The sequence below is a fragment of the Vigna umbellata genome, chromosome 9 (assembly GCF_029865625.1).
Source record: "Vigna umbellata cultivar VRB3 chromosome 9, Vumbellata_1.0, whole genome shotgun sequence".
Lineage (NCBI taxonomy): Eukaryota > Viridiplantae > Streptophyta > Magnoliopsida > Fabales > Fabaceae > Vigna > Vigna umbellata.
In genome coordinates, this window is record NC_142173.1 from 7,098,768 (window position 1) to 7,116,989 (window position 18,222).

Below are 18,222 nucleotides of genomic sequence, written 5' to 3' on the forward strand. Positions count from 1 at the left end.
GCTTGACTGAGTGGGAAGATGTGGTTGCAAAGTTCCTAAACAAATACTTCCCACAGTCAAAGATGAACAAAGTGAAGCAGGAAATCTCTTCTTTCAGGCAAGGCATGGAGGAAACCTTTTGGCAAGCATGGGATAGATACAAGAGCTTGCTGAGAAACACCCCTACTCATGCTTTTGATGAAGCAACGGTAGTTATTCTTTTCCTTGGAGGTCTTGGTTCACAAACCAAATTGATGTTGGATGCCTCAACTGGAGGCAATATTAAATGCAAGACTCCAGAGGAAGCCTTTGAATTGATTGACAACATGGCTACCAATCACAATGAGATTCACACTGAAAGAGGAACTCTGTCACAATCTAAGGGAGTTCTATAGTTACAGTCTTATGATGCCTTGCTTGCTGAAAATAAGATTATAACTCAAAAACTAGAAGTCTTGACAAAGAAGCTTTCTCAGCCACCAAAGGAGTGCTAGAATGTCTTACAAGTTCAACAACAACTTTGTGAACTATGTGGTGGTGATCATATTAATGGTCAATGTGTTGTGCCTGAGAATCTCAATGAAGAAGTTAATTACATGGGCAACCAGTTTCGTTCCAACAATTACAATCAAGGGTGGAAATGTCATCCTAGCATGGGGCAAAGTCAGTTTGTGCAAATTAGTGGACAATTCAATAGACCACCACAACCACAACAACAACAATAGTGACAACAACCCTCTCCAGCTGACAGAACTACAAAGCTTGAGGAGACCCTCCAACAATTCATGCAGGCAACTCTTTCCACCAAGAAAAGCACTGAAGCTGCTATAAGGAATCTAGAGATGTAGGTTGGTCAAATAGCCAAGAGTTGGAAGAGATACCTATCAAAAGTTTTGGGGCTAATACTGAAGTTAACCCCAAAGAAGAATGCAAGGTTATTGTGAGCATAGAAAATGGGAGGGAGAAAGAGAAAGAAAAAGAAAGAAAAGAAAAAGTTGAGTTAAGAGAGAGAGAATAAAAAGAAAAATTTGTAAGAGAAGAAAGAAAAGAAAAAGAAGAAAGTGAGAGAAAAAAAGAAAAAAAATGAGAAAAATCTTCATCACCCTGAAGAGTGTTCTAGAAAAGAAAAAGAGTTGCAATTAGGGTGCTTTGAAGAAAATTTCAGAAAGTTAGGAATAAAAATTCCTGTAACTGAGGCATTGCAACAGATTCTTGAATATGCTAAGTTTTTGAAGAAACTTCTCAAAAGAAAGAAATATTTAGAGGAGGAAACAATTGAGGTACAAGAAGAGTGTAGTATGATCTTGCAGAAGACACCTATTCCTAAAGTTAAAGATCCAGGAAGTTTCACCATTCCTTGCACTGTCAAGGGCCATAAAATAGGGAAAGCCCTAATAGATTTAGGGTCCAATATCAATTTGATGCCCTTATCTGTTCTTAAAAAGATTGGTGGTCTTGAAGTCAAGCCTGCAAGGTTAACTCTGTTTATGACAGATGGATCCACCAAAAAGCCCTATGGTGTGGTGGAAGATGTGATGGTACAAACTGACAATCTCATATTCTTGGTGGACTTTGTAGTGATGGAGATGGAGGAAGACTTGGAGATCCCTATTATTCTTGGAAGGTCATTCATGAAGATGGCCAAGGTGATCATTAATGTTGATGATGGAATTATTGCACTCAAAGACCAAGAGGATGAGGTGATTTTCAATGTCTTCAATGTTGAGCAACAAATCCAAGTGAAGAAGACTAGTCTCAAAGGTGCATGTGGAGATGCACCAGAGATTAGTACTAAAGTTGCCAAGCAAGGTAAGAAAGGTAAAAAGTGTTTTCTGTCACAGGTAAAAGAAGAAGAAAAAGATAGCAAAGGAAAAAGTGTTCATCAAGACTACCTAGAGAAATATGAAGAATTTAGACCAGGCATTCCAGTGAGATTCAACAAAAAGTTGTGGGTTGTTAAAGAACTCAGAATTGATGGACTGATAGAGATTGAATCTCCAATTTCGAGGAGAATCAAAAAGGTGAATAGGATGTTACTGAAGAATTGTTGGTGTAGAGAAAGACAAGATGACACCAAAATAAAAGATGTGACATGAGCTTATTGGGTCAAGCTAGTGACGGTAAAGAAGTGCTTGCTAGGAGGCAACCTAGTGTTTTACAAACTTTTATTTTGTTTAATTGTTTTTATTTTGGATTTTTGTCATTTGAATTTTGTTTCTATTTATGTTGTGTTTTTTTTTTGTGATTCCAATGTGCTAGTCTGCAATAACTGAATGTTTGAGGGGTGGAGAGAGATTAATTGTTGGTTTGAGTGTTGTTTTGTGAGCTAGAGAAAAGAAACTATAAAAAATTCTAAGTGGAATCTGTGAACCCAAGGCTAGGAATGCCCAAAACAAGCCAAAAAGCTAAGGGAAAATAGTGTCGTTCGTCGCTTGAGCGCCCCTTGAGGGGTGCCTGGGCGGCGCGAGTGCAGAGTTGGATTTAAGTTTGGGGCTTAAGCGGGATTTCAGCCCACTTCCTTCTTTTTACACCCTAGGGTTCGCCCAAGCCTCATCTCTCAGATTTTCTTCACTCTAGCCTCCCTAAACACTCATCCTAAGTTCTCTCCTCACTTTTTCCCTCATTCATCCACCAAAAACCCTCTATCTCACCATTTTTGCACAATCCAATCATTCAAGTTTGGGGTTTTGGTGTGTGTGGTTGTTTGAAGTGCAGATTTCTACCATATGTTTGAGCTTTGACCACAAATTCCTTGTCTCCATTCAAGTAAGTCATGCCATTTAGTGTTCTAAGCTTTTAAAAGTTTGATTCTTGAAGAATGTTATAAAAAAGTTTGATTTTTTGATGATTGGCACTATCTATACATGATTTACTATTGTTTTGACCAATTAAATATTCTAATTGTGGTTTGGATTGAGTTGAAACTGATTTGGGAAGAGAAAAACACAGCAAAGCCATGCTTGGCTGCACCGCGTGCCGCTCAAGCGCCCCTTGCAGGGCGCCTAAGCGGTGAGCAGTAATGGTTATTTAAGTGTTTTTAGTGTTTTCTGGTTCTGTGCAGGTGATGATGAGGGCTCTTTGTTTTGCCCTCTTTCTGAATGAGAAGAATTTATTGATTTTTGGGACTAATGATTGATGATTTATGTGTTTGTTTTGTGAATCTCTATGTGCAGGAATGACTTCATCTTCAAGAAAAAGGATCAAGACCCTTGGTACCAAAGACAAGGGAACAAAAAGGAAGGAGAAGGAGCAGTTCTACTCAAACAAGTTCAGGACTCCTGCTCATGAGAGATACTTCCAAGCTGTGGAAGGAAGGAGATTTCTTATGGAAAGAAAGGTGGCCAACATACCATCCTTGGCTCCTCAATTTGAAAGGGAACTGAATAACAGAGACTAGGGCCACCTGGCAACCTACCCTTCTCCTGCCAATGTTGACATCATCAAAGAGTTTTACACAAATGCAAAAGCATTAGGGGGAGAAGATGAGACATACTTTAGCTACGTAAGGGGTAAGAGGATTCACTACAAAAAAAAAGGTTATTTAGAGGAGGTTATTTAGAGGAGGTCATGAAAAACCCCCTCAAATTAACATATTTTATAATGTTTAATTTAAATTATGAAAGTGTCAATGATAGTGGGAGTTTTAATGGTTTTCAAGGGAGGTTTATAACCCCTTCAAATAAAAAAATTTTATAATCCCTTCAAATAAAACTTTTAAACTAATTATTTTTTAAAATTGTAAAATTTCATTCATCTAAATATCGAAACCCATCTCCCTCTGAAATATTTCGTCTAAAATTCCCGAAACCCATCTCCCTCTAAAAATTTCATTGATCTAAAATCGAAACCCTAAAATCCCTTTCTTCATTTTTGCGTTTTCATTCCTTCGTCTCTTCCTCGCACACTGGTTCGTATCTCCCTCGCACTGATTAGCCTTCAGAATCGTAGTCGCGGAACCGTTGGTAGACGGAGCTGTAGCGGTGGTTGCGTGGACGGGTCGACGGTGAAGCTTCCAGTCGTGCTACAACCTGAGGTAAATCGTTCTAACACCCTTCTTACTTCTCTTTGGTGTATAATTGTTTTTTTACCATACAACAATAGCTATGCCACTGTATCTCGGTCTTGTTCTGTCAGTCTCAGGTGAAAGCCCTTATTCCATGGTCTTCCTCTTGTTATTGTTGGCTTGTTGTAGTGATTGTTTTTTTGTTCTATTGTTGGTTGTGGACGTGACTCTGACTCTGGTTGAGGATCTTGCGGTTTTGGTGTTGTTCTCTTAGTCACATGTTTTTGACTTATTGGTGTTGCTTGAGTGAGTGAGTGTTTGAGTGAGGAGGTTCACATTGTTCTGTTTCTGTGTGAAAGTTAAGAGCTTGTGTTGATTCGTTGAATTTCTCATTGAAATGGGTTTTATTTGGTTTATATGGAAAATGAAGGGTGTACTGCTTATGGTTTCCTCAATTCTGGTTTTGTGAAAAGGTTCTTTTTATACTAATTTTCTCCTGTTCAAAAGTTTTCATTTTTATTCAGTCATCTTTGTAGGGACTACAAGGGATTAAAAAAACAGAAGATATTAAAATGATGTATGCAAAGACTAAAAGGATTACAAATGATATAGTTAAGGCCTGAAAAATGATTATGTTAAATCGAGAGATTAAAAGTGAGAATTTTTATAACTACAAGACCAAAAGAATGATTAAAAATATTTCTTTCTCCGATCTGGTGTTGGAAACTTCAAAATAAGTTGCACTCCTTTATCTTCATTTGATCTGTTTTTTTCTTGTATCTCAACATAACTTGTATCACTTCGTACTTTTGAAGCTGCAGTTTCAGTTTTGATATGTGATTAAACTGTTCAATAGATCATAGTTAGAGTGTAAGGTGTCTTAGTGGTGCCGGATTCAGCTGATTATTATTAGTCTTTTTTCTAAAAATTAGAAAAAAAAATTGTGAAATAACAGTAGTAACTCCTTTGTCTTCTGCTGAAATAAAATAGAAAAAAAAATCCATTTGTAGACCTTAAATACAGTCGTGCAGCTTTTCGCTTCATAGTTATAACTATGACTATATTTTATTTACAATAGCTATATTATGTATATAAAATATCAACGTGAATGGAGTCCCACACCAGAAGCACCTTCCATGAATGGAGTTTTCAAATGGTTGTTACTTGCCACTAGTAGTGGACCCTCTTGTTTTTGAAGTGTTTCTTTTGTTGGATTTTGCTATGTGATATTTGTTAATTAGTAGTACTCTGCAACATCAAAGTTGCTTTGGAAAAAAAATTCAAAATGGAAAATGATGCATTTGACAACTAAGGAATAAAGAGATGTATGATACATGGTGACTCGATGTGACAGGAAAAACAAAACATGCTAGATAAGTATTTGTATATAACAAAAATATTATGTGCCATGCTTTTTTACTATATCTATGTGTATCTATTTTAATATATATATATATATATATATATATATATATATATATATATATATATATATATATCTTTTATTTAATGCGTTTTCATTTTTGCATGTAACATGAGTGTTTGTGAATCATTGTTTCAGTATAAAATTCTTAAGGCGTATAAATAGGGTGACAAGAAAATAATTTTAGTACTGGCTGGTGTTATACCAAGGAAAACAAAACTAAAAGAAAAAAAAAATATTCGTTGGGTGTTATAAGGAGATGATGATTGAACGTGCGGCAATGTTTTGTGTGCAAAAAAGAACAAGACACGTGGTACTATTATATTCTCAAGAAAATGATAGAGTACAGTGATTTAAAATGACCACATTCCTAGCTAGTTTTGGACCACAAATATACAGTGATTAAACTATCTTTTTCTTCCAACTCACATTTTCTTCCTTCTTTCCTCAACGATAATTTTCTTTTTTCATAATTGATGTTGCAGGTTTCTTTTTTAAGTATTGCAATCTCACTGCTTCAAGGTTAGTAGAAACAAGTATTTCAATCCATTTAGAAACAAGTATTTCATTTTTTTCTAATTCATTATTTATTTGTATTTTCCATGAATATTGTATTCTTTTTCATGTGTTAGTGTATTTCATTTTGTTTAGGAATATTTTTGAATGGATAAATCTTGGATAACTAAGCCCCGAAATACAATTGAATACTCAATTGGTTTGCAAAAATTCCTAGATTTTGCTTTTGAGAATGGGGCCTCTGGAGACACAATTCGATGTCCATGCCCCAAATGTGGGTTTGTGAAATGGAAAGCTAGAGGCATAGTTGAGGAGCACTTGATTTTAAAACAATTTCCCATAAATTATGTTATTTGGAATCTTCATGGTGAGAGGCAAAGACAAGATATTTCTAGAAATGAAGATGAGTCACAAGAGACATTTCATTTTGAAAATCCAATGGAAACAATGATGAATGAAGCATTTGGACATTATAGGCAAGAAGGCACTAATATAGGCCGATCACAACCATTGGGTGAAGATGATGTTATTAATGAAAGGCCAAGGGAGAATCATAATGAATTTAATGAGTTTCTCAATGACGGAAATCAAATATTGATTGTTGCAGTAAGATTTTTATGCAGTATATGTGTTGTAATTAGCTTTATTCATTGTTGTAGTAAGATTTATTATCTGTGTTGCAGTAAGATTTATATGCATAGTTAACTTTATGTATTATAGGGTACTATAATATATATATATGTATTATAGGGTACTATAACACAAGTTTTTAAATTTTTCTTCCCACTATGATTATTGTTGTAGAGTTGTTGTTTCCGCTGTAGGAGTGTTGAGGTTCATTTCAGGTGGAAGTTTCTTTTTTGAGTGGTGGTCAGAGGCACGCATTAATTTATTTACCCTTTGATAGAAGATGTTTATTCTATTTGATTGATTTTTTATATATTATTTTCAAAATGTGAGCACATGTAATTGAGTTTATTTTATTAATATTTTTTATATTATTTCAGCAAGCTCGTGATGATACAAATGAGCGAGAGTCTCCTTTGGGAACAAGACAATCATCTGATGAAAGTAACATTTAGGAAATTTATGATATTGTTTTAGGATAAAACTATATTTAGTTTATTATGAATTGGATAACATTTCTTTCTTTGTAACTATTTCTACAATAGGATTACATTGACTTCTAGTCTATCCTGCTGTAACATACAATTGTTTATCAATTTATTTTTCTAAATTCCTTCTTACACAAGGGTTTTTGTTCTATGGTATCAATTTTTTATTCAGAGGAATTATATTTGTTTGGTATTTAATAATTTTAAAAAGAAATTAAATTTACTTAATTTTGAAATTAAAAAAAAAGAAAAGAAAGAAATTGGTGAAAATAGTTAGTTATTATATATTTTAATAATCATTAAAAAAAACAATATTATATATTTTAATAATCATCAAACGAAAAAACTGACAAAAATATAGGAAACTTTTGTGATCAAATAGTTGAAAATAAAGGAGGTTAAAAACCCCCACAAAATAACTGTCAGTAATAGAGGAGGTTTTTACCCTCCGCAGAAAAACCTCCGCAAATTGAACGTGATACCGGGGGTCGTAAAAAACCCCCGCAGATAGTTTGTGGCGACTCAAACTGCGGCGGTTTGAAAAACCCCCGGAATTTATTTTGCGGAGGGCGAAAACCCCTGCAAATCGAAAAAAAAAAACCCCTCTAAATAACCTTTTTTTTGTAGTGATTGCCTTTGATGCTGACACTATTAACTGCTTTCTTGGTATAGATTGGGAGGGGAGCAGTGTCAGTTTGCCACATCCATGCTAGAAGGAGTGGATTATGAGGATGTGGAGCGGACCTTATGTGTGCTAGGAGGGCACTTTCAGAGGAACAGGTCTAAGGCACCCATTCACATCACTAGACCCCATCTAACGCCTCTGGCAAAGTATTGGATGACATTCTCTCATGTCAATATTCAGCCATGCTCACATGTTTCGGACATCACTGCCCAAAGGTCCATCTTCCTCTACTATGTTCTCAGGGGCCTCAATATTAATGTTGGGCAGGTTATAGCTGATGAGATCCAAAGTTGTGCCCGTGGTGCAGCCAACAAGGCACCCCTAGGACATCCCTCCTTAATCACTCATCTTTGCGAGGCTGCAGGTATTGATGTTTCTAGGCCACGACTGGAGCGTCCAAGAAAGGAGCTGGACAGAGCTTACTTTACTCACTATTGTGCGGTGGATGAGCCAGGCCAGCCAGCACCACCACCACAACAACCCAGGACACACAGGACAGCACCACCACCTGCCTAGGAGCCAGTTCATAATGTCGCTCCTTTTCATATGCATGACATGTATTATTCTTTACTTGATTCTAGACTAGCTGACGTATACAGGGGCGAGCAGGCATTGTTGAGGACACTGATGTTCACATTCCCTAACAGACAGTTCATGTCTCAAGATGACTTTGCAACCTATGTGGCATGGCCCGCTGACCCAGCATAGGAAGGTGGTAGAGTTGAAGCAACTGAAGCTTCATCCATGAATAAGGATGCTGAAGATGAGGATGATGATGTTGAGGAGGATGAGGACTCTGATGATGAGCGATTAGTTGTACTGGGCATCTACTAATGAATGCCACCTCTGTTATAGACCAGGATTTCTTTTATTTTTCTGTTTTTATTTCTTTAATTGTTAGACTTTATTTTGTTTATGTTTTTTTTTCCTTTTACTTATTTGTTTTTTTATTGTACTCTGCTTGGATAAATTACACTGCTTTGGTTCAACTTTTGTGTTTTGTGATAAGTACTGCTTTGTGATGCTCTGGTGTGTTGATTGATATTGAGATGATGCATGATTTGCTAATATACAGGTGATGGCTCACAGTGTATGAAACAGGTTCTTGAGGTAAAATGTGATTGAGATACTAAGAAGGGTGTTTTTCTGAATTTTGGGACTTGAGAGTTTACCTGTGTGAGTTTTGGGCTTTAGAGTTTTTGTGAATAATTGTTATTGTTATGGAAGCATGAATGCTTTTGCCTAAATTTTCTGTGATTGAAATACTTGCTTGCAGGTTTCATATGATCAAGGTCATCTTTTGTTATCCCTTATTTTTCTTAGCATCCACATGATTTATGTACACTAAAAGAAAACAATTTTTTTTAACCTTTGAACCTTGAGCCTTTTGCATGTTTTGAAAACCCTTTGTGAAAATCTCTACCTTGAGTTAAGTTGAGAACATTTGTGAGGTATTGATAAAGGTTCAAGTTTGGTGTTGTTGGAAAGATTGAAAAAAAAGGAAAAGAAAAAGCATTGAGCTAAGCAGTGAATACATGAAAAGAAAAGAAAAGAAAAGCTCAATGCAAGGGAAAGCTGGGAAAAAGAAAGAGAGTTTGTGCTTGAATGATGATATCATAAATGTCTCTCTTAACTCAAGTATTTTGCTGACCAGAAACCAATTTCCTTCTTAGCCTAGCCAAGTTACAAGCCATGAAAAGCCCTTGTGATGACAACTTGCTTGTGAGTATGTTTGATTGTGGTTAAATGAAAGGCAAAGTTAATTTGTGTAACATTGTGATAGTAGAGTGAAAAGAACACCAACACCTCACTATACACTTGTAAGTTGAGTGAAACACTTTTGAGTGCTTGAGTGAAACACTGTATTTGGTGACAAATTGTTCCATGCACTGTATGATAACATTCTTGCTTGGTTGTTGATTACTCATAAGGTTGTTGCTTCTGTTGTGTATGTCTATATTATGTGAGCACCACAGTTGAAGCTTGATTGGCTAAAGCATCATTATATCTTGACTAATCTTTCTATGATGAGCAGACATGAGTAATTTACTTGTCCTAAAAGAAAGTGTCTTTTGGTGTTCTAGATCACTATAGTATGATTATTTTGTTTAAACCAAGTTACATTTTTCTTGAGGACAAGCAAAGTTTCAAGTTTGGGGTTGTGATAACGGTTGAAAATAACGTTATCTGTGATTCAATTTTGATATTAAATCAACCATTTGTTACTTAGAAGCTTGCTTGAACTCCTGTTTTTAGTATAGTTTTGTGAATAAGTGAGTAGAGGATATACTTAATGATTTTATCACTAAATTCCCTTGATTTTGTAGGTTATTGGAATGATTTAAAAGAAGAGCAAACGTATCAAGAAGTTGGAATTCAAGAGGGACAGTAAAAACATAAGAAAAGGAAAACTTAAGTTATATCATCAATCATATTATCGAAAGACTATATCCGTCGGTAAAATAAATTATATACCCTTTACTAATGGATTCGTCGATAAGTAAAACATACAATTTTGTTAGTAAATCTGTCAAAAATTACGATTTATCGATAAATTTGATTGTACAAGTAAAAATCTGTCAAAAATATGCATTTTTACTATATTCCAATTTTGATTAACTGGGAGTCGTTCAAATGTAAAATAGAAAATTGCTAGTTGAGTAAAAGTTGATTAAAAAAAGAACTTTGAGTAGTAATCCTTACTCAGTAATAACATTGAGTTGGTTTTTCATTTGTATGTGTTATCGGTACTTCATTTGGATGTGTTATTGTTTCTTCATTCGTAAGTTAGACAATTTGTGTTATTAATTCTTTATTCGTATATTAGACAGACTCGACAAGTTTGTAGGCTTTTTTCCAATTTTGATGTTTTATTTTTTCATTATAATTCTAATATTCCTCATAGTTTCTAAAATTAAAAATATAAGTATATGAGAAAAATCCTAATACAAATTTTAAAAATAAAACGAATGATATATTTTATTTTAACATTTTAAAATTTATTTTTTGGCAACAATAGAAAAAAAAAATTAACGATAATAAATTATCATTCAATATATTAGAAGTAGAAGTATTAATTAATAAGCTTAATTAAGTCCACAATACTTGTGGAACTGTTTGTCTCTATCTTTCTCTGTATATATAGTTAAGTGTTTTCTAATTGTGTTAAGTTAAATAGAATAAATTATATACATCAACGTTAAAGGTGATCATGTTTTAATTTACGCTTAAGGAATTCACAAAAAAATCTTGAAAAATGTTATTTAAAATTAAAAGAAAAAAAAATCCCAAACCGTCATCTGTTTAATGCTAATGACCATCATATTGATCTTATTATACCTAACGCCAAACCCATCCTCATCCCAAGTTCCCAATTTCCTGGAGCTCTTTGTTTTTGTCGGGTTATCGTTTCTTTCACATTTATGTTTTGACCACAAAGCAGACATGCATCTCATAATGCGTGTGTCCTTCTTTCTTCCTATCTAAACCTTAAAGTGTCCACGTTCACTATACTCTCAAACACTCCCATCCAGAGAGAACAGTTCACTGAATCAGACCACTCCACAACGTTGACCATGACCAGCCACGTCACTACATAATATACCTTCCCTTTCTATGAACACCACTCAAAACAACAAAGCCCCACCACAATTAATACCTGTAAGCTCGCCCTTAGAGGTTGATGAGTGAAAGAAACACCTTATTGCCAAAGGGCAAAACAAAAAAAAGTAGATAAGAATGCAATGTGATAGAATTTCATTTCATGCGACACGCGTCAAGTGGAACTTGCCATCCAACCACATTACACAATTTTGTTCTTTTGCTTTTACATTTCGTCATTGATGATGTGATAGAATTTTAAGGTTAAATTATATTGTCTTATTTTTTCTTTTTTAACTTGTTTTAAATTAAATATCTTTTTGTTACGTAAAAGCACACACTGTTTTACCAGGGATGGAAATATTTTGTATTCCATTTACATGTGTATTCTTTAATTATAAAAGATCCATATATGGGTGTGATATTTATTTGTTGGCTTAACTATATTTTAATTTTACTGTAAAAAAGATTTTCTCAATTTCAAATATACTTATCTAAAATATATTTTTCAATTTAAAAGACAAAATTAAAAAATTTCATGAACTAAAAAAGTTTAAGCCTTATTTATTTATATGATTGCAAAATTATTAGTTAAATGATTTGAATACTACTGAATTTTTTTCTTTCTGAATAATGCCTTTTGTTTTTGAAATTTTCATATAAAAAACAAATAATTAAAAGTGAAAAATTTTAAATTATTCGTCAATTTTGTATCGAATATATGTTATAAACTAGAACGATTTAATTAATTTTCTTTACTCATTTACTTTGTCACGTGGCCACCGACCCTTGAAAAACGTCACGTGAAAAATTATCACTACCTTTTCTAAATGTCTGTAAGAAGAAACAAATAGAGACTGTTCTCTACACATTTACTGACGCGTGTTCGTCTTATCTTTGCACATTTAGCATGATTAGGAAAATAAATAAATTTCAATATCAACTACACACCCATAAAAAAATAATCTATAATAAGAAGATTTCAATTAAATTAATAATAAATATCCATACAAAACAAATCTCACATTAAAAAGGAGAAATTTTAACTTACTTTTCAAAGAATCACAAATACTGGTTATACCAGTGTTTACGCGTTTAATAATAATTTGGCAAAACCATTACTTATAATTAAAGTCTAAAAACTTTATTGATGTTGTGATTATTTTGAGTTCATCATGGTACGAATATTCCAAGGTTTCTTTTGTGAACAGTAGTATACAATGAACCGAATCACCCACATAGCCGCGACCGTACGAGAAGTAGATAAGGTCGTCCGCATAATGATCTTTGAAAGTGCGACGTGGCGTCATCCGGGAGGGCGACGTGGCGCAGTCCCAGAGGCCCAAACCGAACTCGACAAAGATTCCGTGCATGTGTCGCGACCTCAATGTCCCTGTATAAATAACAGCCACCTATTCCTTGAAAAGAATGAAAGAAAAAACACAGCTTGAAAAAAAAGTAAGAACTCTGTTTTGTCTAATATTGTCATTCACTTCACCATTGGATCTTGAAATTGAGCAAAATGGGAGTTCAAGAGAGAGACCCTCTGACACAGTTGAGTTTGCCTCCTGGGTTTAGGTTTTACCCCACTGATGAAGAGCTTCTGGTTCAATACCTTTGTCGAAAGGTTGCTGGGCATCATTTTTCTCTTCCAATCATTGCTGAAGTTGATTTGTACAAGTTTGATCCATGGGTTCTTCCAGGTAATAATGATCTTCTCTAATACGTATTTGGGTTGAGGTTTGAATTATCATGTGGAATGAAAATTGAATAATTCTAAAAGTAGTTTAGTTTGAAGTCTCTGGTCATGTTTTTGAAGTAAAATTGAAAGGTAATAAAATTAGTTTCAATTTGGATATGAATTATATATAAATTGAATATGTATGGTCAATAACTATTTGTTGCATAAAAATGAGGTTTGTTAATTGTTTTCTAATTGAATATGGTTTCCGGCGTGTAGCTAAGGCTGTGTTTGGAGAAAAAGAATGGTATTTCTTTAGTCCGAGGGATAGGAAGTATCCGAATGGTTCACGGCCAAACAGAGTTGCGGGTTCTGGATATTGGAAAGCCACGGGAACTGATAAGATTATCACCACCGAAGGGAGAAAAGTTGGCATAAAAAAAGCACTTGTTTTCTACGTTGGAAAAGCTCCCAAAGGCTCCAAAACCAATTGGATCATGCACGAGTATCGTGTTCTTGACTCTTCGCGCAAAAACAACCTCGGAACCACCAAGGTACTAACACAATCGCATTCCTTTCTCCTATGTTCCAGCGCACACCAAAATCTTAAATCGTGATCATTGTTTTATTTCGAAAGATTTTTGGGTGGTTTGAAACTTGTATTCATGAGTCCTAACCAGAAGTATCGTTTTTCTCAAATTACATAAAGAGTAATTCGTTGGGTATCTTATAGATGATGTAAAAAACCTCACGACACTTTGTTTTCTGATCGGATTTTAGTAATCTAAAACTTTTGTCTATTAGTTGTGGTATGGTTTGTTTCATAATTAATTCAAATTTGTATGTTGCTAATGTGGTGCAGCTTGATGATTGGGTTTTGTGTCGTATATACAAGAAGAACTCGAGTTCGCAAAAGGTTGAGACCAACCTTTGGGGCAAAGAATGCAGCAATGGGTCATCACCTTCTTCATCTTCCCACGTGGAAGACATGGTCGAATCGTTTCTGGAGATCGATGATAAGTGCTTCAATTTTCCGGGTGTGAACTCGCTCAAAACAATGCAACAACAGGACGAGAAATTCGGGTTTCAAAACATGAGATCCGGATTTTTTTCTGATTGGGTCACCCCACCGGATCTTGATTCGATTTCCGAATTCGGGTCAGGTTGCCTAACCCAAGAGATGGTGAATTATGAGTTCAATGACTTATTTGTCCCTTCTGTGCCGCCATTCGGCCACGTGGAGTTCATGTCAGGGGCACCCACGGAGGAGGAAGTTCAAAGCTGTGTGAGAACCCAACGGGCTGACGGAGCGGGATATTTTCAGCAGAACCCGAATGCCCGAAATTTGTCCGGTTCCAACGAAACGTTTGGGTTGGGGTTCACGGATCAGCAAATCAGGTTCGGGTTACGGAACTAGAGGATCCTAATGGGTAACAGTGTAAATAATGTGGTAGGGGATAATTTATTTTTAAATGGTTATGGTTTGTGATATTGATTCCCAAAAGTAGAAAGGGAAACCAGCAGTTTTGGTCATGCTTTTCTGCTAGACAAATGGAGGTTGGTTGATACATTCATTGAATGAAAGTGATAAAGTACGCAACGGTGTTTGAACCAAAACCACATGGACGAAACATGAATCACATTGTACTTCAAAGCTTTAGGTAGCAACTGATTTACAAAGTTTGGTTTAGAACTACAGAAGATTTCGGCTGCCATTTGTTAAAAACCTTTTTTAACAAGTAACGAAGAGAGTGATAATATTTTCACCTCTCAAATTTTATATAGAGCTAGTTAATAATTAATTCTAATAATACAATATTTAAAATATGATTTTTTCACTTTAGATATTTATATTGTTATAATTAATTATTGTATAGAAAATAAGGTTCTTAAAATATCTTTATTGTGCATACCATTTGCCACAGTTTGTCTTGACTCGATGATTGTTAAAAGTGAGATCCACGTGGACATGAAAACGAATGGAATACATGAAAGAAGTTCATAGTTCTACAAAGAATCAAGTCTCAAACGCTAAAATATCTCGATAGTATATTTTAAGTATTAGAGTTCTTAAATGGGTAACTCAATACTCATTACAACTTTGCTTATGGTTTCTCTTCACAAAATATGCATTCAATTTTGATGGGAATTTTTTATTTCATAGCCTACTATATGACCAACGGTCAACTATCCAACAACAAAATCGTTTGGTCAAAACTGAACGGTCGACTATCCAACAACAAAACGAAAAATAAGCTATTAAAAGTAATTAGGTTAAACTAGATTACTAGTGTATGAAGTGTAATTGAGTTAATCCTAATTAGAAGCTCATCACAAAAATCTACAAATATATATTAAGGTAGTTGGTTACTTTTACTACGTATTTATTGTTAAACTATTCAGACAAACTCTGATTTGAGCGTCAGAGTGCTTTTTATAGGTGACTCCCGAGTAGACCGAATGATACAAGGAGATTTAAGGATCATATTGTGACCTAAGCTTGGAGTTAGTAGATAATTTGTCTAGGCAGACTTAACCTCGACTGAATGGTGACCACAAAAAACATGGGAGAACAACAAGACCCTATGGAACCGATTAGGGAGATGCAGACACAAATGTTGGAGATGCAATGAAGACATGATGCCGAGATAGCCGCACTAAAGGTGGAGCATGCCGCTAGTCGACAAGAGCAGTCGACCCAGCATTTGGTGTCCCTCATCCCTACCACGTCGAAGGAGAACAATCAAAGGGACAGACCGAGTAGGACCAACCAAGAGATGAGTAAGGTCGGTCAGGACATTAGTAAGACCGGTCAAAAAGTGAATAATGCAGCGACTAAGGCAACCCTCTCAGTCCAAATGGTATAGGATGAAGGCCTGATATCCTTCACCGTGGTGGTTATGGAACCAATGTCGGAGAAGTCAACGCCCCCGACGTTAAAACAGTACGAAGGATCAACACATTCACTCTTTCGTAAATACCATGGCGTTCTACTCATCAAGTGACCTTGTATAGTGTCAAGCGTTCCCTCTGTCACTAAAGGGATAAGTGCTAGCATGGTTTAATACCCTACCCCTTAACACAGTGGACTGCTTCGCTATCGTTCGTTCTTTGTTTGGTAGGCAATATGCTTCTAACCGAGTGCAAAGTCTAACACACCTTGCGTTAATTAGCACCAAACAAGGGAAGGAAGAGTCACTAAAAGACTTCATGGACCGGTTCAAAAAGACCGCTTGATAGCTAAGGGATGTTAATTAGGAGTTCATCTTGAACAACTTGTCAACGACATTGAAGGTTGGACCGTTTGCGGATAGCCTGTCTACTAGGCCATCAAAGAGCATGGATGAGGTGTAGGAGAGAGCAGTTGAGTTCATGCGTATAAAAGAGAAGCGCGCCTTTTGGAAAAGGCAGCATGAGGACGTTGCAGCATCATCTTCTAGATAGAGCGGAAGGATGGCAAAAAATCACTCTTTGGTGGTGACAAAGGGTAGGGATCGAAACTGAGGGGTCTCCCCCGGGTGCCCAAATTCAACCAATACACACCTTTAAACGCTCCAAGGGCTAGAATTTTAGAATAAGCGTTGAGTCCCGACATCCTGCCCCCTTTCATAAAGAAGCCAACCCCAAGAAATGTTGATGGTAAGAAACACAATCGGTATCATTAAAACCTCAGGCACACAAATAAGGAAAGCTCTACGCTCCGAGACAAGATAGAAGAGCCTATCCGACCTGGGAACCTACAGAAGTATGTCAAGTTCGAGTGAATGGAAGAAGCCTCTACATTGAAGAATCCCTTATCGTTTGTCGAGGCAAGACGAGCGTCGATATGGTAATCGATGTTGAAGTTGGAGCTAAAGCCAAAGTCGTAAGCGCCCGTTCCGCGGCCATATAAACACAATATTTAGGGGGATTTGTAGGTCGAGGGTCATCTTCGTCTTTGTTAGCATAAAGCTAAAGAGAAGAAGTTTTGATTATGTCTCAAAGTCAAGTCTCAAGTGCTATTGTTACAAGAAGATCTTCATGAAGACTTGTCTTGTATTAAAGTTTTTGTAGTTTAGTAGATTTATGTATAGGGTCTGGTTTATCACTAATTCTTTGTATTGTTTCCCTTAGGTTGTGTTAAAATGCATTTTGAATCATAAAACCTCATTTTACACGTAGGACAATCGATTACCAACTAATGATAATCGATTATGACTTGCCATAATCGATTATCACGAGCAATTATGAGATTTTTAAGCAAGTTTTTGACTATTGTGCATTCATTAAATGCATAATCAATTACCATAAGTTCATAATTGGTTATCACACATTAATTAGCCGATAATGACTTTTTGGAGGTATCCTTGAGCGAGATCTCTATAAATTGGATTGGGACTCTCATTCTAAAATACGAAATACATTTATTTCAAAATTCTTATCTGTTGTGTGGTGTGATAAGTGTTCTAGGTTTTGTGTAAACCTTATGCGTTGGCTTTGAGAACTTGTTGTTGGCATAAAGCGAGAACTTTTACTAGAGTTGTGAATGAGTGTTGTTGTTGTTGTTGAGTTGAAAGCTTGTCATCCTTAGTGAAGATTCAAAGGAGTTGTTCATCCTTTGTGAAGATTCAAAGGAGATGCTCATCCTTTGTGAAGTCTTTGAAGGAGATGTTCATCCCTTGTGGATTTTAGGGGAAGTAAGTTTCATCTTTTGGGGTAACAAGAGAGGTGTTCTAACCCTAACTTGTTTATTTTCTTTGTGATTGTAAAAATTTGCTGGTTTGTGATAGTGAAGTGTTAATTCTCGATTGAGATTAACAACTAGATGTAGGATCTGTGTGATCGGATCTAGTATAAAAATCACTTGTTCTATTTTCTCTATTCCTTACTTTTTAGTTTGTTTAATTCGGTATTAAGAATTGAATTTCTACGAGAAAATTATTAAAGGTATAGTATTTGCGATAAGAAACCAATTCACCCCCTCTTGGTTTGTTGTACACATTAGCCATTCTGTTGTACCGCCCTGACAGTCTGCCTACAAAAGACACCTTAGAGGCCTGAAGACCATCCACCTTGTGGACAAGAAACAAAGATTAATGCCTTCGATTACCTTCACGGAAGAGAATTTCCATGCCTTGGATCCCGATCAAGACGACCTGATGGTTATAACTACCGAAATAACTCGTTACAGTGTTAGCAAGGTGCCTATTGATGAAGGGAGCTCCATTAACATCCTCTATT

General features: G+C 35.7%; 1 protein-coding gene and 1 pseudogene across 2 annotated transcripts; both read left to right on the forward strand.

Moving 5' to 3' along the window:
* Window positions 1–3,545: 3,545 nt before the first annotated feature.
* On the forward strand, window positions 3,546–8,712 carry LOC148192443 (uncharacterized; annotated as a pseudogene). Its single transcript, XR_015781828.1, has 3 exons — window positions 3,546–4,012; window positions 5,891–5,927; window positions 6,929–8,712. The product of XR_015781828.1 is annotated as an uncharacterized LOC148192443 (transcript).
* A 4,027-nt stretch (window positions 8,713–12,739) lies between these two features.
* LOC124831228 (NAC domain-containing protein 72-like) lies at window positions 12,740–14,602 on the forward strand. Its single transcript, XM_047305150.2, has 3 exons — window positions 12,740–13,024; window positions 13,282–13,556; window positions 13,865–14,602. Exons 1-3 carry the CDS (start codon window positions 12,844–12,846, stop codon window positions 14,417–14,419), a joined length of 1,011 nt encoding a protein of 336 aa, XP_047161106.1. The 5' UTR covers window positions 12,740–12,843; the 3' UTR covers window positions 14,420–14,602.
* The last annotated feature ends 3,620 nt before the right edge of the window (window positions 14,603–18,222 follow it).